At 54.6% G+C, this 25,595-nt stretch overlaps 1 protein-coding gene across 7 annotated transcripts; it reads left to right on the top strand.

Moving 5' to 3' along the window:
- The first annotated feature begins 3,540 nt into the window (after positions 1–3,540).
- On the top strand, positions 3,541–23,995 carry ZNF775 (zinc finger protein 775). 7 transcript variants are annotated; one of them, XM_053898718.1, is made up of 4 exons: positions 3,602–3,648; positions 14,335–14,398; positions 15,260–15,415; positions 21,693–23,995. In XM_053898718.1, exon 4 carries the CDS (start codon positions 21,707–21,709, stop codon positions 23,252–23,254), a length of 1,548 nt encoding a protein of 515 aa, XP_053754693.1. In that variant the 5' UTR covers positions 3,602–3,648; positions 14,335–14,398; positions 15,260–15,415; positions 21,693–21,706; the 3' UTR covers positions 23,255–23,995. The 7 variants fall into 7 exon arrangements, with proteins under 7 accessions (XP_019308712.2, XP_053754695.1, XP_053754693.1 ...); XM_053898717.1 differs by lacking the exon at positions 15,260–15,415 and adding an exon at positions 19,380–19,414 and having other exon boundaries at positions 3,608–3,648; XM_053898719.1 differs by lacking the exon at positions 15,260–15,415 and adding an exon at positions 18,563–18,672 and having other exon boundaries at positions 3,618–3,648.
- The last annotated feature ends 1,600 nt before the right edge of the window (positions 23,996–25,595 follow it).

The following is a 25,595-nucleotide window of genomic DNA, read 5'->3' on the forward strand; positions in this document are numbered from 1 at the left end:
CCTGGCTGAAGTCGGACGCTTAACCGACTGCGCCACCCAGGCGCCCCTGGGTGCCTATTTTTGACACATATCGGGAGGCCCTTTTCCCGCCAGGTTTAGTAATTTCTGCACAGATCCAGCACCTAGCATGCAGCACATAATAATAACCGCAGTATGGTTATGTGAGTGGCACCTCGCAAAGAAGTTTACCTAAACCGTCTCACGTAATCCTGGTGTGGTAGGTGCTCTTCTTTCACAGGTGAAAACATTTGCTCGGGGGCACATGACTGAGAATCCAGATTTCAGATTTCAACCCAGGCCTGTGTGGCTCCTGGAACCTGTGCTCTTGACCCCTGCCACATATTTATCGGGTGAATGCAGTATGCTGCTGCTTTGGGGGCAGATCATCATTAAACGCCCACCATGGTCTTGATGTCGCAATGGAAACTAGGGGTTTCCCAAGACAAGATCTTGTCCTTACCTCCAAGAGGCCCAAGTCCGGGGAGGACGTGTATGTGTATGTAGATGACAGCAGAGACGATGGGGACTCCCCCATCCCAAGCGTGTAGGATGGAAGTAGATAGCTTCCAAGTTTCATACGGGTTTATGAGGGTAGGGAGCCACTGAAAAACCTGTGTGGTAAATGGCAAATTATCTTTCAGAGACTGGAAGCATTGTCTCAAGAATGCCTCACTTCCACTATCTCTCTTTATGGGACCCCAGGGCTTCAAGGGAAGGGGAACCATGCTTTTTTGGTGGGGGGGAGGGCAGGAAAGTAGGTCAATGTCTGGAGATGATGGGCAGGGAGCAGGAGACAGGTCCTCAGGCATCTAGGGTTTTTACTTGCGGGTTGGGGAAAAGCATGTGGGAGAGGGGATCTGACCAGGGCTCCTGACTTTGAAAAACCATCACCTTTATTTATTAAACATTTTTTAAATGTTTATTTGTGTTTGAGAGAGAGAGAGGGCGCACAAGTGGAGAAGGGGCAGAGAGAGGGAGATACAGAATCTGAAGTAGGCTCCAGGCTCCGAACCATCAGCACACAGCCTGACTTGGGGCTCGAACTCACCAACCGCAAGATCATGACCTGAGCCAAAGTCAGACACTTAACCGACTGAGCCACCCAAGTGCCCTGAAAAAGGGAGAGCCACAGAAGTTGCCTTGAGAGGGCTGGTAAAGCTGTGACAGAGCTGGGTCCGTGGGTCCTTTCCCTTGGGGGACTAGGTGGTTCCCAAATCCTTGCTCAGCATGGCGCACTGCTGACAGCAGTCTTCACTTGATCTTAGCCAAAAGGCCGAGAAGCGATTGACAGCAGTCTTGAAGGAGGAAATGCTCAGGCTGGAGGGGCCATAGTTCTGCAGACAGGAGCTATGCTTCTGTTCCGAGGTGTCCGGTTTTATTTTCCTCCTTTTTCTTCTACAGTTGCAAAAGTACTCAATTATCTTGTCAAAATTTAATAATACAGACATATTTTTCAAATGTGGAAGTCTTCCATTCCCCCCTGCTCCCCATTCTGTCTTTTCTTTTTTTTTTCCTTTTTATTATTTTTTTTAATTTTTAAAAAAAATTTTTTTTTTTCAACGTTTTTTATTTATTTTTGGGACAGAGAGAGACAGAGCATGAACGGGGGAGGGGCAGAGAGAGAGGGAGACACAGAATCGGAAACAGGCTCCAGGCTCCGAGCCATCAGCCCAGAGCCCGACGCGGGGCTCGAACTCACAGACCGCGAGATCGTGACCTGGCTGAAGTCGGACGCTTAACCGACTGCACCACCCAGGCGCCCCTTTTTTTCCTTTTTAAAAAAATGTTTATTTTTGAGAGAGAGAGAGCGAGCTTATGGGTGCATGCAAATGGGGGAGGGGCAGACTGGGGGACAGAGGATCAGAAGCAGGCTTTGTGCTGATAGTAGAGAGCCTGGTGTAGGGCTCGAACTCACAAACCTCAAGATCCAGACCTGAGCCGAAGTCGGAGGCTTAACCAACTGAGCCACCCAGGTGCTCCGTCTGTCTCTTTTTTCTTAATGCAAATAGGATCCCAGATGGGCTTCATTCTTTTGGTCCTTGAAATACTCTTGGTCGTGAAATGTCAAGCTGGAGGAAGTCTTGCACTCTTTAGAGGAGGAACCATGTCCAGAGAGAAGTGGTCTTCTCATTCATAACCAGTGGCAGATCTGGGAACTAGCATACTGGAATTACACAAGCCTTTGTTAAACCTTCAGTAGGCAATCAAGAAAATGAAGAGACGAATGGGATTCTGTAAAAGGTTGATGGCCGAGTGGCTTCTGTGTAGGGTTTTATGCTTTATAAATGCTTCCATAGACAATTGAACAATTTGGGTCCTGCAAAAATCCAGGAAGGTAAGTATCTAACTAGGAAATTATTAACTCCTTTACAGTCAAGTCAAAGTCCAGCGACAGAAAAGTATCTTTTGTAAAAACTGCACAGAAGTTAGTGGCAAAATTGACAGAATCTCAGTCCAACAGTATCTATTGTTAGGCGGCCAAACAATAGCTGGGGCCGTGGCAAATGCTTAGTAGGCAGCTTTAGAGTAATTAGAATGAGGTCCACCCGCTTAACGGTAGATTTGTAGGAAGTCTCGGAGAGAGAGCGGCCAGCTTATCTTTTTAACAACCTCGTGTCTTAAAGGCAGTTTCTAGGCAGCTCCAGAGAGCATCCTGCCGGTGGGAGTTGACCTAGCTGGCTTGAGGCAGTACTGTCAGGAATCTCACTGGTATAAAGGAACCTTGGCTTCCAATTAGTGTGGGTAGAAATGAAAATTCTCTTTCCTGAAGATCCCCAGGAACAGAAGATCCTCCTTGGTCGTCTGGACCCTGCCTCTAAAAATCAGCAGTGGCACTCGACCTAAGAACGTGACCTCTTCAGACCGCTGTTTCTTGACGAGAAAGCGAGGGGGTTGGATTTAATGATGTCTCCGGCTCTCGCAGAGACCCCAGGATCGTCCATCACGCGCCCACGACGTGCCTGGGACCGCGCGGGGTGCGGAGGGCGATTTCTCTCGGGTCGCGCGAGACAAGTACTGCTTCTCACCCTAAGACTTGGTGTACCATAGTGCCAAGTGCCACCACCATGTCACACGCACACTCGAGTGGGAGCGTCAGAGTGGGGCTTGTACGTCTCGTTCCCCCGGATCCCGGCACCAAGAGCGGTGCGGGCGCGTCCCTGAGTCGGACGGATAGTTGCGGAACGACCGGGTCGATCTGAGAGCGCGTCCGCGGGGCTGGAGCCGGAGGGAGAACACGGCGAGGGGAGCACCAGGGTGCCGCGGCGCCGCCCGGTCATCAGCACCCGGGCTCGTCCCCGTTGCCTTCCCTTCCGAGCCCTGGACTCGAGTCCGGAGCCGGCGGCCAAAGCGTTAAAGCTGCGCGGGGCCCCGGGAGGCCCCGCGGGTACCGAGGTCAGCCCGCCCACGCGGGCTATTGGCTCAGGAGAACAAAGGGGCCGCCCCGCGGGCTTCTCCGATAGGGCGGAGCTGGTCATCTGAGCCGCTCAGCCAATCAGGCGGGGGGACGGCCCTGGGGATGGCCAGGCCCATTAACCAATCAAGAGCAGGTGCCCGCCCCGCCTGTCCCGGGACTGGCGGGGCCGGGGAGCCCAGTGCCCAAGTCGCCCCGGGGTGGCAGTTCCCGTTAACCTTAACCACAAAGTCAAGGTATTTATTCCCGTCTCCTCCCTCCGAGTCCCTCCGAATCCGGGCGGGAGGGGCGTGTGGAGGGACGGACCGTGTTGTGGGGCCAGCGCCCGGCCCGCTCCTCCCGCGCTGCCACCACCCAGCCTCGGGCTGGAGGCGGCCTCGGGGGTCTCGGGTCCCCTGAGCCCCTGACGCCGCGGCCCCGAACTTTCCCCACCCCCACACAGCCCCTGGGGAAAGGGGCCCGGGTCGTGCGTGGGAGGGGCTGCAGGCCGGGGCAGAGAGCAGGAGGGGGGTGCCGTGAGAGCGGGAGGGACAGGGTGGTGAGCGGGGGACTGATCCCTAGTCCCTCCGGGCGCGTTCTGCCCAGGCGCTGCCCGGATGCTTGGGAGCTGTGTCAGCTGTGCGAAAGACCGAGCTTCTGGAGGGCAGGAACCCCAGTGCTCGCCGCAGAGTGACACAGAGTAGGTGCTTAATAAATGAGTAAATGAGTGGGCATAAACACTGGGAGTGCGAACAATAAGAGGGAAGCACCACAGAGTGCGTGCGTGTGTGTGCGTATGCGTGTGTGTGTGTGTGTGTGTGTGTGTGTGTGTGTGCGTGCGTGTGCGTGTGTGTGTGTGTGTGTGTGTTGGGGAGGCTCCATTCCAGGAAAATGGGCACCGGAGTCAAGACCTCAGTGGGGGTGGGGGTAGGAGCTGGGGACTTCTTCCCCTGTAAAGGTGGAGGATGGATACAGAGATGCTGCCTCCTCCAGTCCTCTGGGTGGGAGGGAGCCTGGAGTGTGTCCTGGTCAGCCAGACCTGGGGTTGGGTGTGGTCAGAGCCCAAGAGCTTGAGGCTGCCTGATGTCCAGCCTCCACTAATTAGCTGTTCTTTTTGGGTCCTTGTTCATCTGTAAAGTGAACAGATTAGAGGGTAGAGTCTCCTTTCAACTCTAAAGTTCCATGATTCAGTGCTTCCAATCTGTTTTGGACTTAAATTTCTGTATTGTAAATGTTTCTTTATTAGAATTTTCATTCATGGTTTACAACACTTGGGACCTTGGGCTGGATGTTGGGGAGAGAGAAATACTCCATGATGAGATCTTTATAGTCTTGTTGTGGAGACAGACGAATTATTATTATGCTTTTTAATGTTTATTTATTTTGAGAGAGAGAGCAGGGGAGGGGGAGAGAGAGAGGGAGAATTAATCCCAAGCGGGAGCCCGACTCAGGGCTAGAACCCATGAAGTGTGAGATCATGACCTGAGCTGAAACCAAGAGTCGGTTGCTTAACTGACTGAGCCACCCCGTTGCCCCCAGACGAATTATTATTCCATGTACATGATATTGGGTTGGGCAGGTGCACAGGTCAAACAGAAGGGCCCCTAACTGAGGGTGGCATACCCTGAAAGGCTTCTAAGTCCATGTGATCCCTGATCTAGGCTGGGCGGAGAAGTGCTGGGCAAGAGTGTTCCAAGACTGGTCATGGGCGAGCCAAGATGCTACAAGGTCAGGGAGTCACATGTTGGGACAATAGGGAGCTGGGAGGCAGTGAGGAGAGGTGAGCAGAGGCCAGGCTCTAAATGGTGTTGCCAAGACATTTTTAGCTGAACCTGCAAGTGGTGGGGACCCACTGGAATATTTTAAGCAAAGTAGTAACCTGTCCTCACTGTAATTTTAGGAAAAGTTTTTGAGTTCTGGGTGCTGAATGGATTGGAGGGGCAAGAGAAGCTATAAAACTATAAACTACAGTCTTTGGGCAAGAAAAGGGAGGCCTGACTGAGGTGGGGCAGTAGGATCTTGCAGGCACTAAAAATAGCATTAGTACAACTTAGTGACCGATGCATTGGGACAGTTGCACCTTGTGGTAGTGACAAGTGGCTGTGGTGTTGGGAGGCCTGATGAAGACCCATTGTCCCCGCTGGAGAGACAAGGGCTACCCTGGACAAAGTGCAGAACTTCATGGAGGTGGTCTGACCCATGCACTTGCCTCCTAGTGAGGGTTAAGCTGAGGAATCCAAGATTTCCTAGCGCAGGGGTGGCTGGGAGGGAAGAGTGTGGTTGGGGTGTGCAGAAGGAGACCTTAGGTCTAACTCTTTGAGGCAAGGGATGTCACTTCAGGGCTTTGCTTTCTTCATCTGACAAGTGGGGTGGCACTCCTTGCCCTTTCCAAGCTCTTTTGAATGAAGCAGGGGGTGCGGAAAGGTGTTTATAAATGGAATCGTGGCATCTGTTCAAAGTGTTGTTAGCAGTCAGTTTCATCCCTTGCCTTCAGATCGGGTGACGGGGGTCCCCAGGCTCTAGCAGCCTCCTGAGTCTTGGACTTGGGGCTGAAGGATCTCCTCTAAAGGGAGATGGGTGAACAGAGACGGGCTGTGAATGCCACAGGTGAGGGACAGGCACGGGGGCAGGGAGGTGGGGGTGGGGCAGTCCCTGCAAAGGTGCCAATGTTGGGCAGGTGAGGGCAGAGGTCCTGGAAGGAGGGCCCTCTGACACTGGCCTGGGGTGAAATCCTGGACCTTGGGGAGGTGGACAGGCATGAGAGGATAAGGCAGCTGCCTGGGCTGTCTATGGACCTAGTTCCCTGGGAATGCTGCCGGAAGGAACCTGAAGTCACTAAACGGGGCTGTTCTTACCAGGGAACCCTCAGGTGCAGTTCTTACAATGTGGAAGGCAGGGAGGGGGTGAAGGCAATGCAGTGACCTAAAAATAATTTGTCTTGCACTTTGTGAACGTTCTTCAGAGTCCTTTCACACTGTTTTTCCTCCTTGCTTGATTCAGCAGTTCTATACACAGGAACAGGTGTTCTTGTTTTCCAGATAACCATTTAATAATTTCTGTGGCATCGTGGCCCGCCCTTTCCCCTTGCTCCCCACCTCTGACCCCTCTTCTACGACTGAGGACCCTGTGTTTGGGAGACTGAGGTCTGAAGATGCTGGAGTAGAAGCAGGAGAAGGGGCGGGGGTTGGAAGAAGGTGCGTGGGACACCCACACCGCACCCGGGGCTGAGTGAGATCTGAGGAAGACGGAGTGGAGGCCCAGGAGGGGCTGGGGAGTCCTGTGGGAGTCACAGAAGGATGTTGAGCATGCTAATGTGGGGGTGTGGGATGGAGGTGGGCCTCTAGGTGGTGGAGGAGACACCTCCCTGGTCTGAGGGACCTCTGGGCCTGCTTGTCTGTCTATGGGCCCTGGGGCCATGTAAGGTAGGAAGCAGGTGTCCTGGGGCCCTGAGAGCCGTTGGGCTGTGTTTCTGATAAGATTTTAAATCCACTGTTTTGTGTGTCCTCCTTGGTCATAAACTCTGGATGAGAGGAAGGTGGGAGGTCTGGTGTCCAGGGGCCTGAAACCTGGAGAGAGCTGACTATCCAGAGGCCAGCTGGGACACAACCCCAGGGTGCAGGCCTTGTACAGGAGTGGCATTTGTAGGACTGGCCTGGGGGGAGGGCCCAGTGGCTTTGGAACAGGTCCCGGGAGACAGGCTCCACCGACACCCTGCCCACAACAGAGCTGAAGCTTTGAGCCTCAAACCAGCAGAAGCATCCAGGGCTTCTAGTCCAGTCCTCCTACCTGGCTCTCAGCAACCCCAGCTCCCAGCCCTGCCTTCCTTACCACTGCCCACAGGGCCATCTCCGCCCCTACCCTGTTAGGCACCCGCACCCGCCCACAGGAGCCTCTCCTCCCCCAGGGCCGCTGAGGGTCCAGTGACCTGCCATACATGGAGCTGTGCGCGGCCTTGAGGTAGTCCCGACAGTAAAATCCGGGCACACCCTCTTCCTCCCGCCAGGCCGGCTCACGCTGGTGAGCAGGGTTGGGGGTGACTGAGTGGGCGTCGGAGGCCTCTGAAGATTCTGAAGCAGCTGGAGGAGTAAAGGTTTAGGAAGAGTGAGCGGCAGTGGCCCTTTTGGAGAGGGCTGAGGGAGTGGGGAGTGGGTTGTTCTCAGTCCCTGGGAATGGAAGAGAGAGAGAGAGAGAGAGACCGCTGGTGTGTAGGCTTCGGGAAGCTTATGTAGTGTTCCTGCAGCTTTGTCTCATTCGGTGCTCGAGACAAACCTGGGGAGCAGGCCTGTCAGTCACCTTCACCTTAGGAACCTGAGGCCGAGAGGCAAAGTGGCTTACCAAGGACAGGTGGTTTAGGACTCAGGGCCCTGATCCCCAGTCTGGGCGTGACATGGGCCCGATGTGAGAGACCGGGTCCTGAGAAGAGGGGCAGGCTTTGGGAGCAGACCCGGCCGAGGGGCCAGCCCTGTGGGGCTCAGGGCCGCAGGGGAAGGGTTTGCTGCTTCCTCTTGGGCTAGACCCCCTGTAGGACTGGCCCTGGGAGGGTCTGGGCTTGCTGAGCAGACCCCAGTGCTCCCATCTGTGGCTTCCTGGGTGGATCCGACTTCTCCCCAGCCAGCGACAGCCTGGCTGACCTCATCCCGTCCCTTCCCCCAGCGCAGGTGACCTAACAGGTGGTGGTCCCCCATCATGCTACCGTCTCCCTGAGATCCCTTTCTCAAGCAGTGGGCGGTTGGGAGGATCGTGAACGTGCGAGGATACTCGTGTCCTGCAAAGATCCACATTTCTGCTTTCACGAGCACGCCGTGCCCTGCTTATGTGGTTCGCCCTGGCGCACGCTGGTCTCTGTGGGTCTGCAGGTGTATCTCTGGGTTTCTAAACACCTCAGTTTCATCGTACTCTGCATATAGTTTTGCAACTGTTATCTCAGGGATGAGAGTCTCCGTATTGTATTTGTGCATCTTTGGACTTTTGTTTACACAGCTGTGTTAGATGTTAGATACGGTGGTTTCTGGATGTGTTTGTGTGTACATTTAGTGTTTATATCAGCTTCTTCTCGGATGCCTGTGATTGCCGTATGGTAGATGAAAACATCCACTGATATTGACTGAAATTGGATTCCCAGGCAAAAAACATCATCAACTTGTCCTGAGATCGTGGTCATTAGTGACCAAGGACTGGGGCCAGAGGAGCCCTCTCTGCACTCCTTCATTTGTTTTCTCCATTCATTCAATCATTCATTCATTCATTCATTCATTCATTCATTCATTCAGTATACAGGCATACCTCGGAGACATTACGTTCATTCCCAGACCACTGCAGTAATGCAAATACTGGGATAAAGCGAATCAAGTGAATTTTTTGGTTTCTCAGTGCATACCAAAGTTATGTTCACACTATATAGTAGTCTGTTACCTGTGCAGTAGCATTATATATATGTTATGTCTAAAACAACAATGTACACGCCTTAATTAAAAAATAACTTCATTGCTAAAAAATGCTAACCATCACCTGAGCTTTCAGCAGGTTGTACCACTGATCACAGGTTGCCATAAAAAAATACAACAATAATGGAAACGCTTGAGATATGGTAAGAATTACCGAAATGTGACGCAGAGACACAAAGTGAGCAAATACTGTTGCAAAACGTTGTGCCAATAGACTTGCTCAGTGCAGATTGGCCGCAAACCTTCGGTTTGGAAAAAAAAAACAAAAAAAATGCAGTATCAGTGAAGTGTAAGAAAACGGCGCAATGAAATGAGGTGTGCCTATAAGTCGAGCATATCAGGGACTGGGCAGGGCAAGCCCAGAGCTTACAGTCCAGTGCAGTGCCATCCAGCAGAGCTTTGTGAACACGGGGATGTCCTCCGCTGTCCATACGGTAGCCCGAGCGCCATGAGGCCTTGGAGCACTTGAAATGTGGCCAGTGTGATTGAAAAACTGAATTTAAACTTGAATTTATGTAAATCTGAATAACCACATGTGGGTACAGAAGCCAGACTCCTGAAAACGAGGGACTGGAAGTTTAAGGTTTGGTTAAGTCCTGCACTTTCTCCCAGGAGGCAGCGTGGTCCAGGAGAAAGAACTCTGGCTGGGGCAGGCTGACCCCAGTTGGGTTCTGGCTCTGGTACTTAACTAACTGTGTGACCTTGAGCAAATGACTTAACTTCTCGGAGCCGTGGCTCCTGAGCCGAAATTGGTTGTGAGGGCTGAAATGGGCGACGCCGGCTAAGTGCTCAGTAGGTAGTGGCTGTCTTCCTGGCCGTAGTGGAGTCTTGGCTGACCACCCGTTCTTTCCACAGCCAGATCAATGTCAAGATCTCAGGGAAGTCCCGCACTCCCCTCAATAAACGAGGTTAGGAGAGGCAGAACCTCCGTTCCCAGGGGACATTCTGAGAGCATCTGCCCAGAGTGGGGGCTGGCTGGAGCCTGTGCCCGCCGGGCCACCCCCTTGCAAATGCTGTCCTGAGCCACAGTCTGGAGTCCCGTTCCCTGGGCATGTGACCTGTGTGAGCCAGCACGGTGGGTCGGGGCAAGGAGATGAGAAGTGGTGCCTGCCCACAGGGAAACAGGACCCGAGGAAATAAAGCTGGGAGCGGGCCAGGCGGATGAGAGCATGTGGAGGCCAGGGTGGGAGGCTGGGCGGGTGGGCCATCCACTGCGGAGCGGGTGGGATCAGGCCAGCTGAGGGGTGGGAAAGATGGGGTTAATGGAAGCGGAGGATTCGGGAAGCATGGCAGTCTTGCTGGTGTGGCAGAGGGGGTCGGCTTGATGAGGAGGGGGCACTTTGGGAAGAGCGGTTTCCGGGGGGGCGGGGATTATTGGGGGAGCAGTGGTGGGTGGTGAGGAGCTGGGTGTGGCCCTGGGGGGAGCTCATGGCTGAGAAGGGCCTGGGAGCTGGGCCTTCGGCCAGGGTTTGGGGAGATGCCACCCCCTCCAAGCCTCCGCTCCTGGCACGTGGCCAATCCCCACGCCACCAGTGACAAAGGACACGGGAGGTGCCATCCAGTTCTTCCTGCCTGAGGCCTGATCTGTGAAGAAGGCTGTGCTTGGCTGCTGGAAAAAGCTCCAGGGGCTGAGGTTGGGAGCATGCAGGGAGACGTGGCCATGTCCCTGCGCTGCCCCTCGCATCTGTGGCCTTTCTCTTCACCCCAGCTGCTGTCCGCTCCCCTCCCTGCCCCCACGTTTCTGCTGAGAGCAAAGCCCCTTTGTTACCGTCCCCTGCCCCCAAACCTCACCACCTGCTGCAGGGCACAATCCCCGCTTTGTGTGGTCTGGCCTTGTCATGCAGCTGCCCCCCCTCCAACCCTGGAGGCCTCTCTTTGGGGGGCTGTCATCCCAACTGCAGCCTGACCCAGTGTGGGGAGGGCCGGGCCCAGAGCCAGGTGCTGGGAAGGGGGAGGTGACCAGGGGTTTGTCCCGAGATCCACAGAACTTGCTGAGCAGGGAGGGGGGAGGCCCTTGGAGACTGGGGTGAGGGCCCTGCACGACAGGCTGAGCAGCCTTCAGGGACTCAGTGTGGGCACCCCTCAGTGTGGGGGTGGCGGGTCAGCCTCGTTTCCTTCTGTTTTCTGGGCAGGCTGCACTCCAGGCCAGGTCAGGTGAGCCGTGTGTCAGGGAGGGTGGGGGAGTGGCGGGTAGGAAGGGGCGTGCAGAGCAGTATAGCAGGGCGGAGGCAGAAAGGGCACAGCTCAGGGTGGCCTGGCAGACAGACCTGCAGAGACGTGGCCACACGCGGAGACTTTCCACCGTTTGGCCTCCTCAGGGTTTTACCTGCAGGACACCTGTTGGCCTGTTTTCCAGACACATCCCACCTGAGCACCCAGTTGGAGATGGGCCCTCAATACCTGGGGGCCTGCCCCCCGTTGCTGTCCTCTGTGTCTCCCCTGTCCCCTGTCTCCTCGGGTCCCCTTCCCTCTGATCCCACTCTGCTGACTCGGACCACACCCTGAGCCCTAGTGTGGCTGGGGCAGAAAGAAGTACCCTGGGACACGGGAGGGGCTGCTCTGTGGCTCGCTGTGAATTATCTACCAAGAATTGAAGCCTTTCTGCCACCTGAGGTGATTTTTAGGTCCTAATATTCCTTGGAAGACAGAATGGATCAAGGAGCACTGATCTAATCGGGCTCAAGGGTGTTGTGTATGGCTTTTGTGAATGAAGCCGGGCCCTAAGCTCTGTCCTCACCTTGAATTGTGGCCCCGGGGGCTCTGGCCCCTCTGAGTTTTCCCCGAACTGAGGTGTCAGCCCTCTGAATTTCTTTAGGGGGCCATTGTATCTCCAGCGGGTGAGAGGCTTCCCCAAGGCTGGCACACACAGGAACCCTGGAGGGAAGAGGGGGCGTGAGGGCAGGTGCCTCAGCATCCATCAGGGTCCTCCCGGCGGGCCTTCTCCTCCCGTCTTTGACGCCCGCTTTTTCTCTGCACCACCAGCATGTTTTAGTGTCTGTAGGAAACCACAGTAGGAGCGCACGGCAGACCCCTGTTGGGGAAATAGAATTAAAAACAAAATCTCCTGCCAAGTCAGAAAAGCTCCCACAAAAGGAGGAAAGAAAGAGAACAGTTTTTTTTTTTTTCCGATTGAATAAGCATTAAACCAGAAAAAGCTGCACATCACAGGCAATCTGCTAAGAGATCTGGAAAACAGAAAGAGATCTCACCCTGTTACATAGCCCAGCAGGTGCGTGCGTGCACGTGTGTGCACACACACGTTCAAGATAAAGTGTAACTAGTCTTCGGGCAAGAGCACTTCCTCGATGGTACCATTTGTCACCCGTAGTTCATCCTGAATTTACCTGGTGATTGGGGTAGCCACCTGTGTTTGCTAATTGCCTTCATGCAAGGGAAAAATACACGGCTCCTATCTTTATGGCAGGAGGTGGGTTTGCAACTTGGAGCCAGGCGACCGCAGAAGTCAGGCTCCCATCCTCCCTCCTGTGGGCAGCGGGACCCAGGGTCACCATCTCCCGTGATGTTTAGGTATCAGAGAGGTGGCTCTCAGGGCCTTGGGAAAGAGGCCTGGGCTGCAGAGCTGGCAAGAGGCTTGTGGTAGCTTTTAAAAAGATTTGCATGCATCTCTAAGGGGCAGAGAAAAACTCAGAATGACAACTGTTCTCAAGTAAATGCTGTAAAAGAAAAGGGAGGGGACTCTTTCCCTTTTTGCCCCAGGGAAAATTATTTACCTATTTAAAAAAGTTTAAAAAAAAAATTTTTTTTAACGTTTATTTATTTTTGAGACAGAGAGAGACAGAGCATGAACAGGGGAGGGGCAGAGAGAGAGGGAGACACAGAATCGGAAGCAGGCTCCAGGCTCTGAGCCATCAGCCCAGAGCCCGACGCGGGCCTCAAACTCATGGACCGCGAGATTGTGACCTGAGCTGAAGTCGGACGCTCAACCGACTGAGCCACCCAGGCGCCCCAAAAAAGTTTTTTTTTTTAACGTGTATTCATTTTTGAGAGACAGAGAGACAGAGCATGAGTGGGGGAGGGGCAGAGAGAGACACACATACACAGAATCTGAAACAGGCTCCAGGCTCCGAGCTGTCAGCACAGAGCCCGATGCGGGGCTCAAACCCACGAACCGTGAGATCGTGATCTGAGAGGGTCAGACGCTTAACTGACTGAGCCACCCAGGTGCCCCGATTTACCTATTTTTTAAATTCATTTTTGCCCTTTGCCCCTGCCCCCACCTCTCTGGGCAGGGCCCAGGTTCCCAGCCTGGGTCCCTGTCCGGGAGTGGCTGTTGGAAGGGGACCTGGGAGAGGGGAGGGGGACGCTTTTGGGATGGGGCTTCTCGAGGGCCCAGGTGAAGAGCAGGACACGGCTTTTCGTGAGGTGGCCGAGCCGCAGGAAGGAAGCTCTGTGACCTGGAGAAGCGCAGGCACATACATACCACGTCAGGTGGCGGAAAGTCACGGAGGAACGTGAAGTGGCGTTAGGGCTGTGACTTTGTACACGGTAGCCTGGGGAGACCACTCTGAAGACATTTAGGCAGAGACCTGAAAGGCGGCGCGGGGCTCCAGGGTAGAGCCTCCCCGGCAGACGGGCAGCATGTGAGGTGTAAAGCCTGGGGCCCCCCAGCAGAGTGACCTGTCCCTGACAGTGAGCCGGTCAGGATGTGTCCAAAGCCTTGAGCATTAAAGAAAGAAAAGGCGGGGGAGGGGCGCCTGGTTGGCTCAGCCCGTTGAGCCTCCGACTCTTGATTTAGGCTCAGGTCACGATCTCACGGTTTGTGAGTTTGAGCCCCAAGTCGGGCTCCGTGCTGGCAGCGTGGAGCCTGCTTGGGATTCTCTCTTGCCCTGTCTCTCTCTCTCTCTCTCTCTCTCTCTCTCTCTCTCTCTCTCTCTCATTCTCCCCTACTGGTGCGTGTGCGCGCGCTCTCTCTCTCTCAAAATAAATAAACTTAAAGGAAAAGAGATGAGCCCCAGATTGGTGAACTCTAACCAGCACCCCGTATGGCCTGTGTGTGATTTCAGGTGGAATAGGGGTGGGAGGGGGCAGCAGAGGGGCCGGTGATTTGGGAGGGTCAATTCTGCCTTCCAGGGTGTCTTCACGGCCACTCAGGAAGGTCTCTGGACTCAGCTGAGTTTCCTGGGGTGGTGTCTGTCACACCCTCCCCTGCCGGTATTGAGCCCGTGGGCGTGAGGCTCCGGTCTGGGAGTCAGAAGACATGGGGCCTCACCGGCGCCACTGTTCAGCCACCCCTGTGACTCGGGGCATGTCAGTGGCCCTCCCTGGCCTCAGTTTCCTCCTCATAAAATGAGAATAAGTCCTGCCTAGCAGGTAAGTGTGCAGCTTATAAAAGCCCTGCGCTTTCAACTGAGGTCATGGACAGAGGAGTTCTTAATGAAGAGGGAACATGTTCTGTGAGGTGGCAGGAGGGCAGGGGGCCCCATTCGGTCCTTGTCCTGATGGCCAGCTGTCCTTCCTTTGCCCCCTTCTCCCCCACAGACGGCAGAGCGGGTGCCCCGGAGGCCTCCGCGGATGGAGGGTGGCCTGGCTGGCGCGAGCACAGGTAAGGGAGCACAGGGAGGGGTGGGAGCCAACAGCGGCCTCCTCTTCCAGGTCGTCCCCCCTGCCCTGCCGCTGAGCGCGTGCTGCTGCCCTCCCTGTAGAACTGCATGGCGGGACCAGGATGTGGAAGGTCATGTCAAAGAATGGAAAGAAGGGGCGTCTGGGTGGCTCGGTCGGTTAAGTGTCCGACTTCAGCTCGGGTCACCATCTCCTGGTTTGTGAGTTCAAGCCCCGCATCCAGCTGTCTGCTTGTAGCCTGCTTCAGATCCTCTGTTCCTCTCCTCTCTGCCTCTCTCTCTGAAAAATAAATAAACATTAAAAAAAAAAATGGAAAGAAGACAGACTATGGAGCTAATACAATGACAAAGTCCGCTGTGACTCACCAGGCAAGGGGACGTGTGCACACCCGCGTAGGAAGCCATGCCCGAGGGCGAGCAAGGTGCTTGCTAAGTGTGGCACAGGGAGTGCGCGGCGGGCGTGCGGATCTAACTCTGAAAACCAGCACTCCGGGTGGGACGATCCCTGTTGGTTTTCCATCACCAAGTGCAGTTTGGTCCATTAAGGCTTCCTGGGGTCACTCAGAGTTCACGGTCCGATGGGAGGAAATAGGCCATCAGTTTTGGTGTCTCTCAAGCAGGTGCTCCTGTCAGTGGAAAGTCCTGTGCTTTCAGCGGAAGACTCCCTGGCACCCCCCCCCCCCCCCCCCCGCCCCAGAATCCCCAGCCTCCTCGCAGGCCCTGGGGAGAGTATAGCCACCCTTTTGCAGAATGGCTCTGGTCCTGGGAGGAGGGTAGGGCCCATTCCTAGGAATGCTGCCCCTAGGCTCAGTGACTCAGTTTCCTTTACCTCCCCTCCCCTCCAGAGCCCCAACCCTCCCAGGATAAACGTCGCGATGAACCTAAGATGGGGACAGAAATCAGCCGGTAGGGTACTACAGGAAGGAAGCCTCCAGCTCCAAGGGGCTGGTATGATGCATGGACACCACACATTCTGGGGCTGGGTCCTGACACAGACTTCGGTGAGCATTGCCACCCACCGCTGCCCTGTCACTTTGAAGGCTGAGTCCTCAGGGTGTGTGTGTGTGTGTGTGTGTGTGTGTGTGTGTGTGTGTGTGTGTGAGCGATGCTGACATTACCATAATTATAGGAAAACCAAGGACATGATTCCAAACATTTTAGCAGAAGGAACCTTTCCCCGGGTAAACTCGTAAGGAGAATCCTAATTCAGGCATGAGAGGTAGGGTCTGCCAGGGCCCTCTCCCCAACCTGTGGCAGCTTCTGGGGTACCCTGAGGTCTTAGGAAAGAGGCGGAAGAACACTGGCTTTGACCCCTGAGGACAGAGGCACCAGGGGACTGGGGGGCGTCTTGGGCTGCAGCCACATCCTTGCGGCTCTGGGCCTTCCACAGGCTTCCGCTGCCTGCTGGCCAGGCTTAGGGAGGACTCTTCCTGGCTGGCCAAAGTTTCCAGATAATTAAGAGCTTACTTTTTTTTGTTTTTGTTTTGAACTAGAGACAGCAGGCAGAGGAGGAGGAGGAGGAGGAGAGAGAGAGAGAGAAAGGGAGAGAGAATCTCCACTAACCATGGAGCCCGATGCAGGTCTCGACCTCACGACAGTAAGATTGTGACCTGAGCCCAAATCGAGAGTTGGATGCTCAACCGACTGGGCCACCCCTGTGCCCCAAGAGCTTACCTCTTTTAAGCACCTTTTAAGTTCTATTTATTTTATCGTGGTGAAATACACGTAACGTGAAAGTCACCATTTTCACTATTTTTTTTTTTTTTAAATTTTTTTTTTTCAACGTTTTTTATTTATTTTTGGGACAGAGAGAGACAGAGCATGAATGGGGGAGGGGCAGAGAGAGAGGGAGACACAGAATCGGAAACAGGCTCCAGGCTCCGAGCCATCAGCCCAGAGCCTGACGCGGGGCTCGAACTCACGGACCGCGAGATCGTGACCTGGCTGAAGTCGGACGCCTAACCGACTGCGCCACCCAGGCGCCCAGCATTTTCACTATTTTTAAGCGTACAGTGGGTGCAGTGGTATTAAGTCCATTCACAATGTTGTGCGAGCATCTCCCACCGTCCGTCTCCAGAACATTTTCATCACCCCAGAAACTCTGGGGAGTAAGAGCTCCCCATAGAGCACCTTTTTATTTTATCTGAACTGCTTAGAATTAAAAAAAAAATTAACCTCTTTATGATAACTGAGGAGCAGAACCTTTGTTTTAGGGATCCTTCCACAGGTAGAGGCCAAGGCCTGTCTTCCTTACATTAATACCTGAGCCCCGAGGGAGAAGTCCCAGTGCATGCACTTCACGGGGTCGACACATGCACAACCCGGGCACTTGTGTCTTCCTTGGGCCCCGCAGCCGTGGCCAGGAACGTTCTCTGGGCTCTCAGACCGGGGTCTTCTTTTTGGCTGGAGAGGGTGAACCTTCCCAGCCATCAGGCACCATGATGAACGTCAAGGTCAGGTTTAATGAGAGTAAGGCAGTGGCTTTTGTGGGGCTCTGGGGCATTAATTGGGACCCTGTCACGTGAGTATATTTTGGATTCACTACCCACCCAATTTGGACCCCTAGCCGCCCCGTAAAATACTTCAGCCGCCCAACACTTCAGTGCATCTAAGGAAACCCTCTTAGAATCAAGTGAACTTCTTACAATTGGGTATTCACTTCCTGCCAATGTGCGATTGAAGTCACCACTTTCATTTTCAAATTATGATTTCTCACAACTGAGCACCTGCGGAGGCCTCACAAGGTCATTTTGCCAGGAGGAAAACTGGCCCCTCACAGGTACTTTCTGTGACTCCCACGTTCATCCCCACGGTCACCATATCCTCTTTCGAGTCCTTGTGATGGGCAGCAAGGCTGTGGAGCAGGGCGGAACTCTCTGGCCCGAGAACCAAAGGCTGCCAGATTCGAGGGGAGGTTTTCTTTTTATTTCTTAAAATGTTTTAAAGGTTTGAAAATTATATTGAGTATCCTCATAAAAATTCAAACAGTGCAGAGGAGTGCCTGGGTGGCCCAGTCGGTTGAGCATCTGACTCTTGGTTTCAGCTCAGGTCATGATCTCACCGTTGGTGGCATGGAGCCCTGTGTCTGGTTCTGTGCTGACCTTGCAGAGCCTGCTTGGAATTGTCTCTCTGTCTGTCTGTCTCCGACCCTCGCCTGCTGGTGCACATGTGCTCTCTCTCTCTGTCTCTCTCCCTCAAAATAAATGAATAAACAAAAAAAAAATCGAACAATGCAGGAAAAGCAAGGGTCCCCTTTGACCTCTTCTGTCTAGCCTTTATATTGTCCACATTGTCTACAGGGTGACCACTGTCGTGAATCATCCTGGACTGTGCATATGTACGTCCATAGTTTTATTTTTCATAAATTGGGTCAGACGATACCATTTTGCGATCTGTGTTTTTTGTTTTTTCCTTAAAGTGTTTCAGAAATCTTTATGCCACCCTATACTGCTCTTTTGTATTCTTTTATTTTTTTTTTATTCTTTCAAAGTTTATGTATTTATTTTAAGAGAGAGAGAGAGAGAGAGCACGCACCAGCAGGGGAGGGGCAGAGAGACAGGGAGAGAGAATCCCACGCAGGCTCCGGGCTGGCAGCACAGAGCCTAACGGGGGACTTGAACTCAAGAACCCTGAGATCATGACCTAAGGTGAAGTCAAGACCCTGACCTTTAACTGACTGAGCCCCCCTGGGCGCCCCTGCCTTTGTATTCTTTTAAATTGCTGCATACTATTCCATACTGTGAAGGGAGTGATAATTTTGTTTCAGTATTATTGATGGGGAATCGGTACTGGTTACGAATAGCGCTGCAGTGAATATTTTCAGACATTCCTCTGTCCGCTCACACGGAAGCATTCATTAGGACGAACACCCAGAGTAGAAACTGTTGGGTGGAGGAAGTGGAAGGTCAGATACATTTATAATTGTAATAAGCGTTGCCCAATTGTTCTCCAAAAGGTCTGAATCAGTTCATGCCCCCGGCACACGCACACGTGCACTTGTCCTGTGCGGTTTGCCTGTGCGATCCACATCTCGGTGCAAGTTTCTGTGTGGACAGAGGTTTTCACCTCCTTTGGGTGTAGACCTGGGGGAGCGGTTGCTGTGCCGTGTGGTGAGCGTAGGTCTCCTTCCGCCAAACTGTCTTCCAAAGTGGCTGCACCATTCTGCATTGCCTCCCGCAGCGGGTGACAGTTCCCGCGGCTCCACATCCTGGCCCGCATTCGGTGTTGGCGGTGTTCTGGATTTGGGCCGTTCGAATAGGTATGCAGGGGTAGTATTTTAGCTTTCAGTGGTGCAGAAGCCAGATTCTTCCTGGCTCATTTTATTGTCTCCTGGATGATTTATGCACATCAGAAATTTTGTAATTTGCTTCACCAGGATGACACCGAATTTAAACATGTTTTGGAGTGCAGAGCTTCCTTCCTCCTCGTCTAGGAGTATGATGTTTCTGTCCTTTTCGTTACCTTTTCTTTATCCCTCCAATAACGTTTAATAGTTTCCTTTATATAAGGGTTGTTTTAAGTTTATTTTTTTGAGAGAATGTGTGTGCGTGCGCAAGCGGGGTAGGGGCAGAGAGAGATGGGAGAGAGAGAACCCCAAGCAGGCGGCTTCCCAAGAGAGTCGTCAGTGCAGAACCCAACGTGGGGCTCGAACTCACGAACCATAAATCATGACCTGAGCCGAAATCAAGACTTGGATGCTTAACCGACTGAGCTGCCCAGGCGCCCCTCCTTTATATAAGCTTTGCATGTGTATCAGGTATATTCCCAGTTATTTCATAGCTTTTATTGCCGTTTTTAAAAAGGAATTTTTGTATGTTTTTGTATCTGGCCATCTTGCTGACCCTGTTATTTCTAATATTTTGTCAGATTCTTTTGCACCTCCTAGGTGAATAATTATCAGCCAATGACGCTTTTCCTTTCCAATATTTATATATGTTTTTCTTTTTCCCCTTATGCTTTGGCTAGTTCTGCAAGGACAATGTTGAAGAGTGGCAGTGACGGTGAGCATCACCTTGTTCGTCACTTGAATGGGTTTCTGATCTCTTGCCTTTGGTTATAACATTTGCTGCAGCCTCCAGTGCAGCTTCTTTGTCAACCTAAGGAAGTTTCCTCATATTCCTAGTTTGCTAAGAGCCTCCTCCCTCCAGCCCTTCTTCCTTCTCTCCCTCCAGAAATGATGTTGAATTTTATCATAGGACATTTTTTATGTATTGAGATTGTAGAAAGTTCTTCACGTTTAAAATGTCAATGTCATGAACTATGTTGAACCGTCTTTGCTTTCCTGGGGAAGATCCCAGCTCAACTTGCTTTGCTAGTATTTTTGCTTGTTTGTTTTTGGTGTCTACTTTCAAATGCTAAACCTATAGTTTCCTGCCTGCTCTGCCCTCGTCTTATAGACACTGGACCATGCTAGCCTGGGGGCTCCCTCCCCTTCCTAGTCACTGTCACAGTTTATGCATGCTGCGGATAAACCTTCCCTGGAAGTTTTAGTAGAACCTGTTTTTATAATTAAGAGGACTGTTACCCATTTTCGAGTTAGAACGTTAGCTGTCCTTTTTGTATCTTTTAGCATTTTCTTTTTTTTTTTTAGTTCCTCTTGAGTTAGTTTTGTTAATTGATATCGTCTCACAAAATCATCCTTTTTATATAGATTTTTCAAATTGATACAACATTTATGCATTAGGATTTTTAGACTCCTTTTTATATCTCTATGTTCCCTTTATCCTATAATCTCTGCTTTTATCTTTATTAATCCCTTCTTCCTACTTCCTTGGGTTTACTTTATTGTTTTTTTTTTTTTATTGGAACTTATTTAGAGTTTCTCTTTTTTTTGTTCACAATTGTTTTATTTCATCTACTTTTTTTTTTTTCAGTTTATTTATTTTAGAGAGAGAGAAAGAGAGAGACAGGGGCAGAGAGAGAGGGGGACAAGGATCTGAAGCCGGCTCTGTGCTGACAGCAGAGAGCCCGATGTGGGGCTCGAACTCACGAACTGAGAGATCATGACCTGAGTGAAAGTTGGACGCTTCACCAACTGAGCCACCCAGGCGCCCCAATTTCACCTGCTTTTTATTGAATGTAAACTTTTTGTTGAGGTATAACACAGAACAAGGCACAGATCACAAGTTCTATAAATTCTTATAAAATGAACATGTTCATGAAGCCAGCACCCAGATTGACAAAGAGAACGGTGCCAGGACACCGGAAGGCCCCTCAGGCCCCCTTCCAGTCACAACACTGTCCATAGGCGGCCGTTACCCTGACTTCTAACTCACTGATTAGTTTTGCCAGCTCTTGAATTCCATCTAAGTGGAATCACACAGTCTGTATTTAGTGTCTGTAGCAGACCTTTTCCATCACGGCTTATGTCCACGAGCAGGGAAACACACACCCTGTAGACCTGAGCTCATGGCGCTGCGTGGGGAGTAAAGCAGCCTGGGTTTAGTCAGGATGGTGCAGCACCTATTCTGGGTGCTTAGACCTTTCTGGCCTACTTTCTTGTTCTTGTTCTGTTGGAGACAGGGTGAAGTTCCCGAACAGCCAAGGTCCAAGAAGGTGAGGTGCTCAGGCACCGGGGCGGCTGCCTTGGAGAGCCTGGCAGTGGAGTGGAGCTTAGGCCCCCCAAACACTGAGGGGCCGGGCGTGCGCTCACTTTGCAAGCTCCCGGCACATGGATCCTCTTAGAAAAAGAATGAGATGCCGGTGGCTGGGTCGGTTGAGGGTCCGACTCTTGATTTCAGCTCGGGTCATGATCTCATGGTTCGTGAGACTGAGCCCCACACTGGGCTCTGGGCTGACAGCGACAGTGCGGAGCCTGCCTGGGATTCTCTCTCTCCCCCTCTCACTGCCCCTCCCCTGTTTGCACTCTCTCTGTCTCTGTCTTTCTCAAAATAAAAATAAACATTAAAAAAAAAAAAAAGAATGAGATGCTTTGGAAGCTTGTCCGTTTTCTGCTTGGTGGGAGGGGTCATTGGCTTGGTTTCTTTAACCTTCCCTGCATCTCAGGGCCTCAGGGCAGAGAAGGCGGGGCATCAGCCTCTCTTCCTTTCTTGTCCTTTTCTTCTTTGCCCTTCCCGGCACCCCGACCTGCCTTTATCTTACTGCCTTTCTACCGCCCCTGCTCTCTTCTTTATACCCCCTTACTTCCTCCTAAAAGCTGCCTTCTGCACTCCTCCTTCCTGCCCCGTTGCCTTTGCTCTGCCTTCCTGGCACTTCTTTCCTTCCACCCCACGAGCAGTGAGTGACCCTCCGCATCCACTCTCTCTCTGTCCCCGGCAGGAGATGGGCCGGTGATGAAGATCAAGCAAGAGAAGCCCGAGTGGCTGCTGCAGACGCTGATGCCGCAGGCCGTGCTCTCCGAGAAGGATAAGGAAAACATTTTCCAGCAGCATCGGGGCCTCCCGCCATGCCAGACCGTGGGGAAGCCTCGGGCCCTGGGGGGACAGGAGGAGCCTGGGGGTCCAAGATGGGCCCCTCCCCCTGAGCAGGCCGGGGGGCTGGCGGGCCGGGCTCTCTCTGCCGGCGAGGGTCACTTCGTGTGCCTGGACTGCGGGAAGAGGTTCAGCTGGTGGTCGTCCCTGAAGATCCACCAGCGCACCCACACCGGGGAGAAGCCGTACCTGTGCGGCAAGTGCGGCAAGAGCTTCAGCCAGAAGCCCAACCTGGCGCGCCACCAGCGCCACCACACGGGCGAGCGGCCCTTCTGCTGCCCCGAGTGCGCGAGGCGCTTTAGCCAGAAGCAGCACCTGCTCAAGCACCAGAAGACCCACGCGCGGCCCGCCACCCACTCGTGCCCCGAGTGCGCGCGCTGCTTCCGCCACCAGGTGGGCCTCCGCATCCACCAGCGCGCGCACGCCCGGGACCGCCTGGGCGCCCGCGCGGGGCTGCAGGAGTTGCTGCGGGACGCCGCCGCCGCCCGCAGGGGCTGTCGCCTGCGGCCCGGGCCGCCGCGGGGCCGCCCCGAGTGGGCCTGGCTGGGGCTCTGCCAGGGCTGGTGGCGCCAGGCGGGGGCCCGGGCCGCAGTCGCCGCCGCGGGGCCGGGCGAGCAGCGCCAGTTCATCTGCAACGAGTGCGGCAAGAGCTTCACGTGGTGGTCGTCCCTGAACATCCACCAGCGCATCCACACGGGCGAGCGGCCCTACCCGTGCCCCGAGTGCGGCCGCCGCTTCAGTCAGAAGCCCAACCTGACGCGGCACCTGCGCAACCACACCGGCGAGCGGCCGCACCCCTGCCTGCACTGCGGCCGCAGCTTCCGCCAGAAGCAGCACCTGCTCAAGCACCAGCGCACGCACCTGCCCGGCGCCCAGGCGGCGCGCTGCCCCAGCTGCGGCCAGAGCTGCCCCAGCCGCGCGGCCCTGCGCGCCCACCAGCGCGCGCACGCCGCCCCCGCCGCCGCGCCGCCGCGCCCCGGGCCCGCCGTGCGCAGCGAGCCGCAGGCCGAGGCGCCCCCGGGGCTGACGGCGCCGCCGCGCGGCCCCCAGGCGGCCCGGGGCCCGGGCGGCGCGCCGTGGGGCCGGGCGCGGGCGGGCCTGGCCGGGCCGGGCGAGCAGCGCCAGTTCATCTGCAACGAGTGCGGCAAGAGCTTCTCGTGGTGGTCGGCGCTCACCATCCACCAGCGCATCCACACGGGCGAGCGGCCCTACCCGTGCCCGGAGTGCGGCCGCCGCTTCAGCCAGAAGCCCAACCTGACGCGGCACCGGCGCAACCACACGGGCGAGCGGCCCTACCTGTGCGCCGCGTGCGGCCGCGGCTTCAGCCAGAAGCAGCACCTGCTCAAGCACCAGCGCGTGCACCGGGGGGCCCTGGCGCCCACCCCCAGCGCCAAGGACCAGGCGCTTTAGTGCGCCTCGGACCCAAGCGGACTCGTGGGGGCGGGAGGGGATGTCTGTGGGGGTGCGCGTGGCCAGGAATGGTGGCTTCTACGACCCCAGGGGGTAAACCCCCGTCAAAAGGCGATTTCCTCCAGGCTCCGAAAGCTAGAGAACAGAATTCCAGTAGCATCCCAAAGGGGACAGGTAGAGGTCCCAGTGTGGGCTCAGGGAGGACGTAAGACGAAGCATTGCTCACTCAGGAGCCCGGATGTGTCCGTCTGTCCCTCGGAGGTGGGAGGGAGGTGGGGAATGGCCCAGGGCTGGACTGATTGTCCCATGCAGGCTGCCGGATGGCCAGAGGCCAGTCTAGTGCGGGGAGTTTTAACAGACGCGCTGGTATAGCAAGGACAGAAGCCAAGCAGTAGCGGCTGAGGAGGGTCAAGCACAGTCCCAATGTCAAGGGCAGTGCCTGGCATTTAATGGCCATTCAGTGCATATGTTTGGAAGGACTGAATGGTTCTGCGGTCCTCCTCAACCCTGAGTGCCCCAAAGCCCAGGGTGCTGCCACAGCGGGCTGGACGTTGGGACTGGTATGGGTGTGGTGGCCGGACTGGCACCAGAGGGGTGGGTGGCAGCTGAGGTTCAGTAGCTTGGGGAGGGGCCCACAGCAGGAAAAGAAGCCCTCGTGTGGCGCTCCCAGTGGCCGTCACTGACTTGGATCCTTCTCAATGTCAGTGTTGCAGAAGAGAAAAAAATGAAGGATGGACGGTCTCACGTGGTCTCACTGTCCTTTGTAAGCTGCCCTTTTGGAACTCTAGGTCTGTGTGTGCTCTGAGGCATCCATTTGCCCCCAGGACCGGGACAGGGAGCTCGACCTTGAGCGTAGCAGCTCCCCATGCCTGGTTCTGGCTGGGGGTGGGGGGCAGTACTCTCCTACCCTCTCCAAGCCATTTGGTATCTTCCCACATGCCCTCCTCTACTTCTGGTCCCCAGAGGTCCCTTCCAAAACCAGGATGCGGGGCTCCAGGCTGGGCCTCTGGAGGGGAGGGTGGGTGTTGGGGCACTAGGGGTGGAGAGCTGGGAGGTGGGAGGAAAAAGAGGGGACCCTGGCATTCTGTAGGAGGACGGACTGTGCCTGCCTGTGTCCCAGGGGCCCGCCGGTTTCTCTGAACTCGAGGAAGTGCCACCTGTTTTCCAGGAGCTGCCGGATTTAGCTCGGCTTCTGGCCACCACGTTCTCAGGTTCTATTGAGTCCCCTCACCTGGCAGGAGCTCTGATTATTGTAGCATCATGGGAAGACCTGTGGAGGCGACGGGGTTTACTTGGGTTAACGGGGGCACCAGTAACAGTCAGCGCTCAGCCGAGCTGCCCAACTGGTCCAGGTCTTCCATTGCGAACGCTGCTGTGTGGAATCTCCCACTGGGCGAGCTGGGCCCAGTTGTTGGCACGGATGTGAGAGTTGGGCTCTCAGCCCAGCAGGGTTCTTCTAGGCACTAGGCGCTGCCCTACCTCCCTTGTGATGCCTGCCCCCTCCTGCAATTCCTGTCCCAGGCTGCCCTGCTCAGGGAGGCCAAGGGCCCGGGATCTCAGCAACACCTACTTGAAACACGGGGAAAGTTCGGGAGTCATCTGCTTCTTCCACTTTGCCACTCAGCAAATCCTGAGGCCAACTCCAGCAAAGCCCACCTCCTCCAGGAAGGCATCCCGGAGTACCATTCCTGCATTAGAAGGCTGCTGTCGGGAAGGACAGCAGCCTGTGAGACCCTGGAGCCCTGTCAAATCAGGTGCCTGAGGGGCAGTGCAGGCAGACGGTGAAGGCCTCAGTCAGATGGGAGTTTCTGTACAATAGAACGGGCCGTTGTCCACAAAGGCCTGTGTTTGATGGCCAAGTCAATCAAACAGCTGTGTTGCTAGGGGTTAACGAGGTCTAATTGCAGCTTTCTTCCCTGTGCACATTCATGAGGCTGTCCGTTCACTAACCCGAGGTGACCGGTCCTCACAAGTGAGTGCTTTGGGTCACAAGGGGGACAGGGTCCCATTAGAGCAGAGAGGTACTGCGATGCTTGCCCCATGGGCCAGGTCAGGGGAGGGCAAACATCGGTTCACTAAACAAGCCTACTGTGTGCCAGGCGCTGTGCCAAACTGGAGTGACGCTGTGGGCCACCACAACGGAGTGCCACGGGCCAGGGGCTGAAACAACGGACGTGTATTTGCTCACGGTCTGGAGGCTGGGAGTCCAAGATCAAGGGGCTGGCAGATTTAGTTCCTGGTGAGGGCCCGCTTCCTGGCTTGTAGACAACCACCTTCTCTCTGTGTCCTCACACGGTGGGGGCAGGGGTGCGTCTCTTCTGGCGTCTCTTCCTTTTCTCAC

This window comes from Panthera pardus, unplaced genomic scaffold (assembly GCF_024362965.1).
Source record: "Panthera pardus isolate Hobbes unplaced genomic scaffold, ASM2436296v1 HiC_scaffold_9, whole genome shotgun sequence".
Taxonomy (NCBI): Eukaryota; Metazoa; Chordata; class Mammalia; order Carnivora; family Felidae; genus Panthera; species Panthera pardus.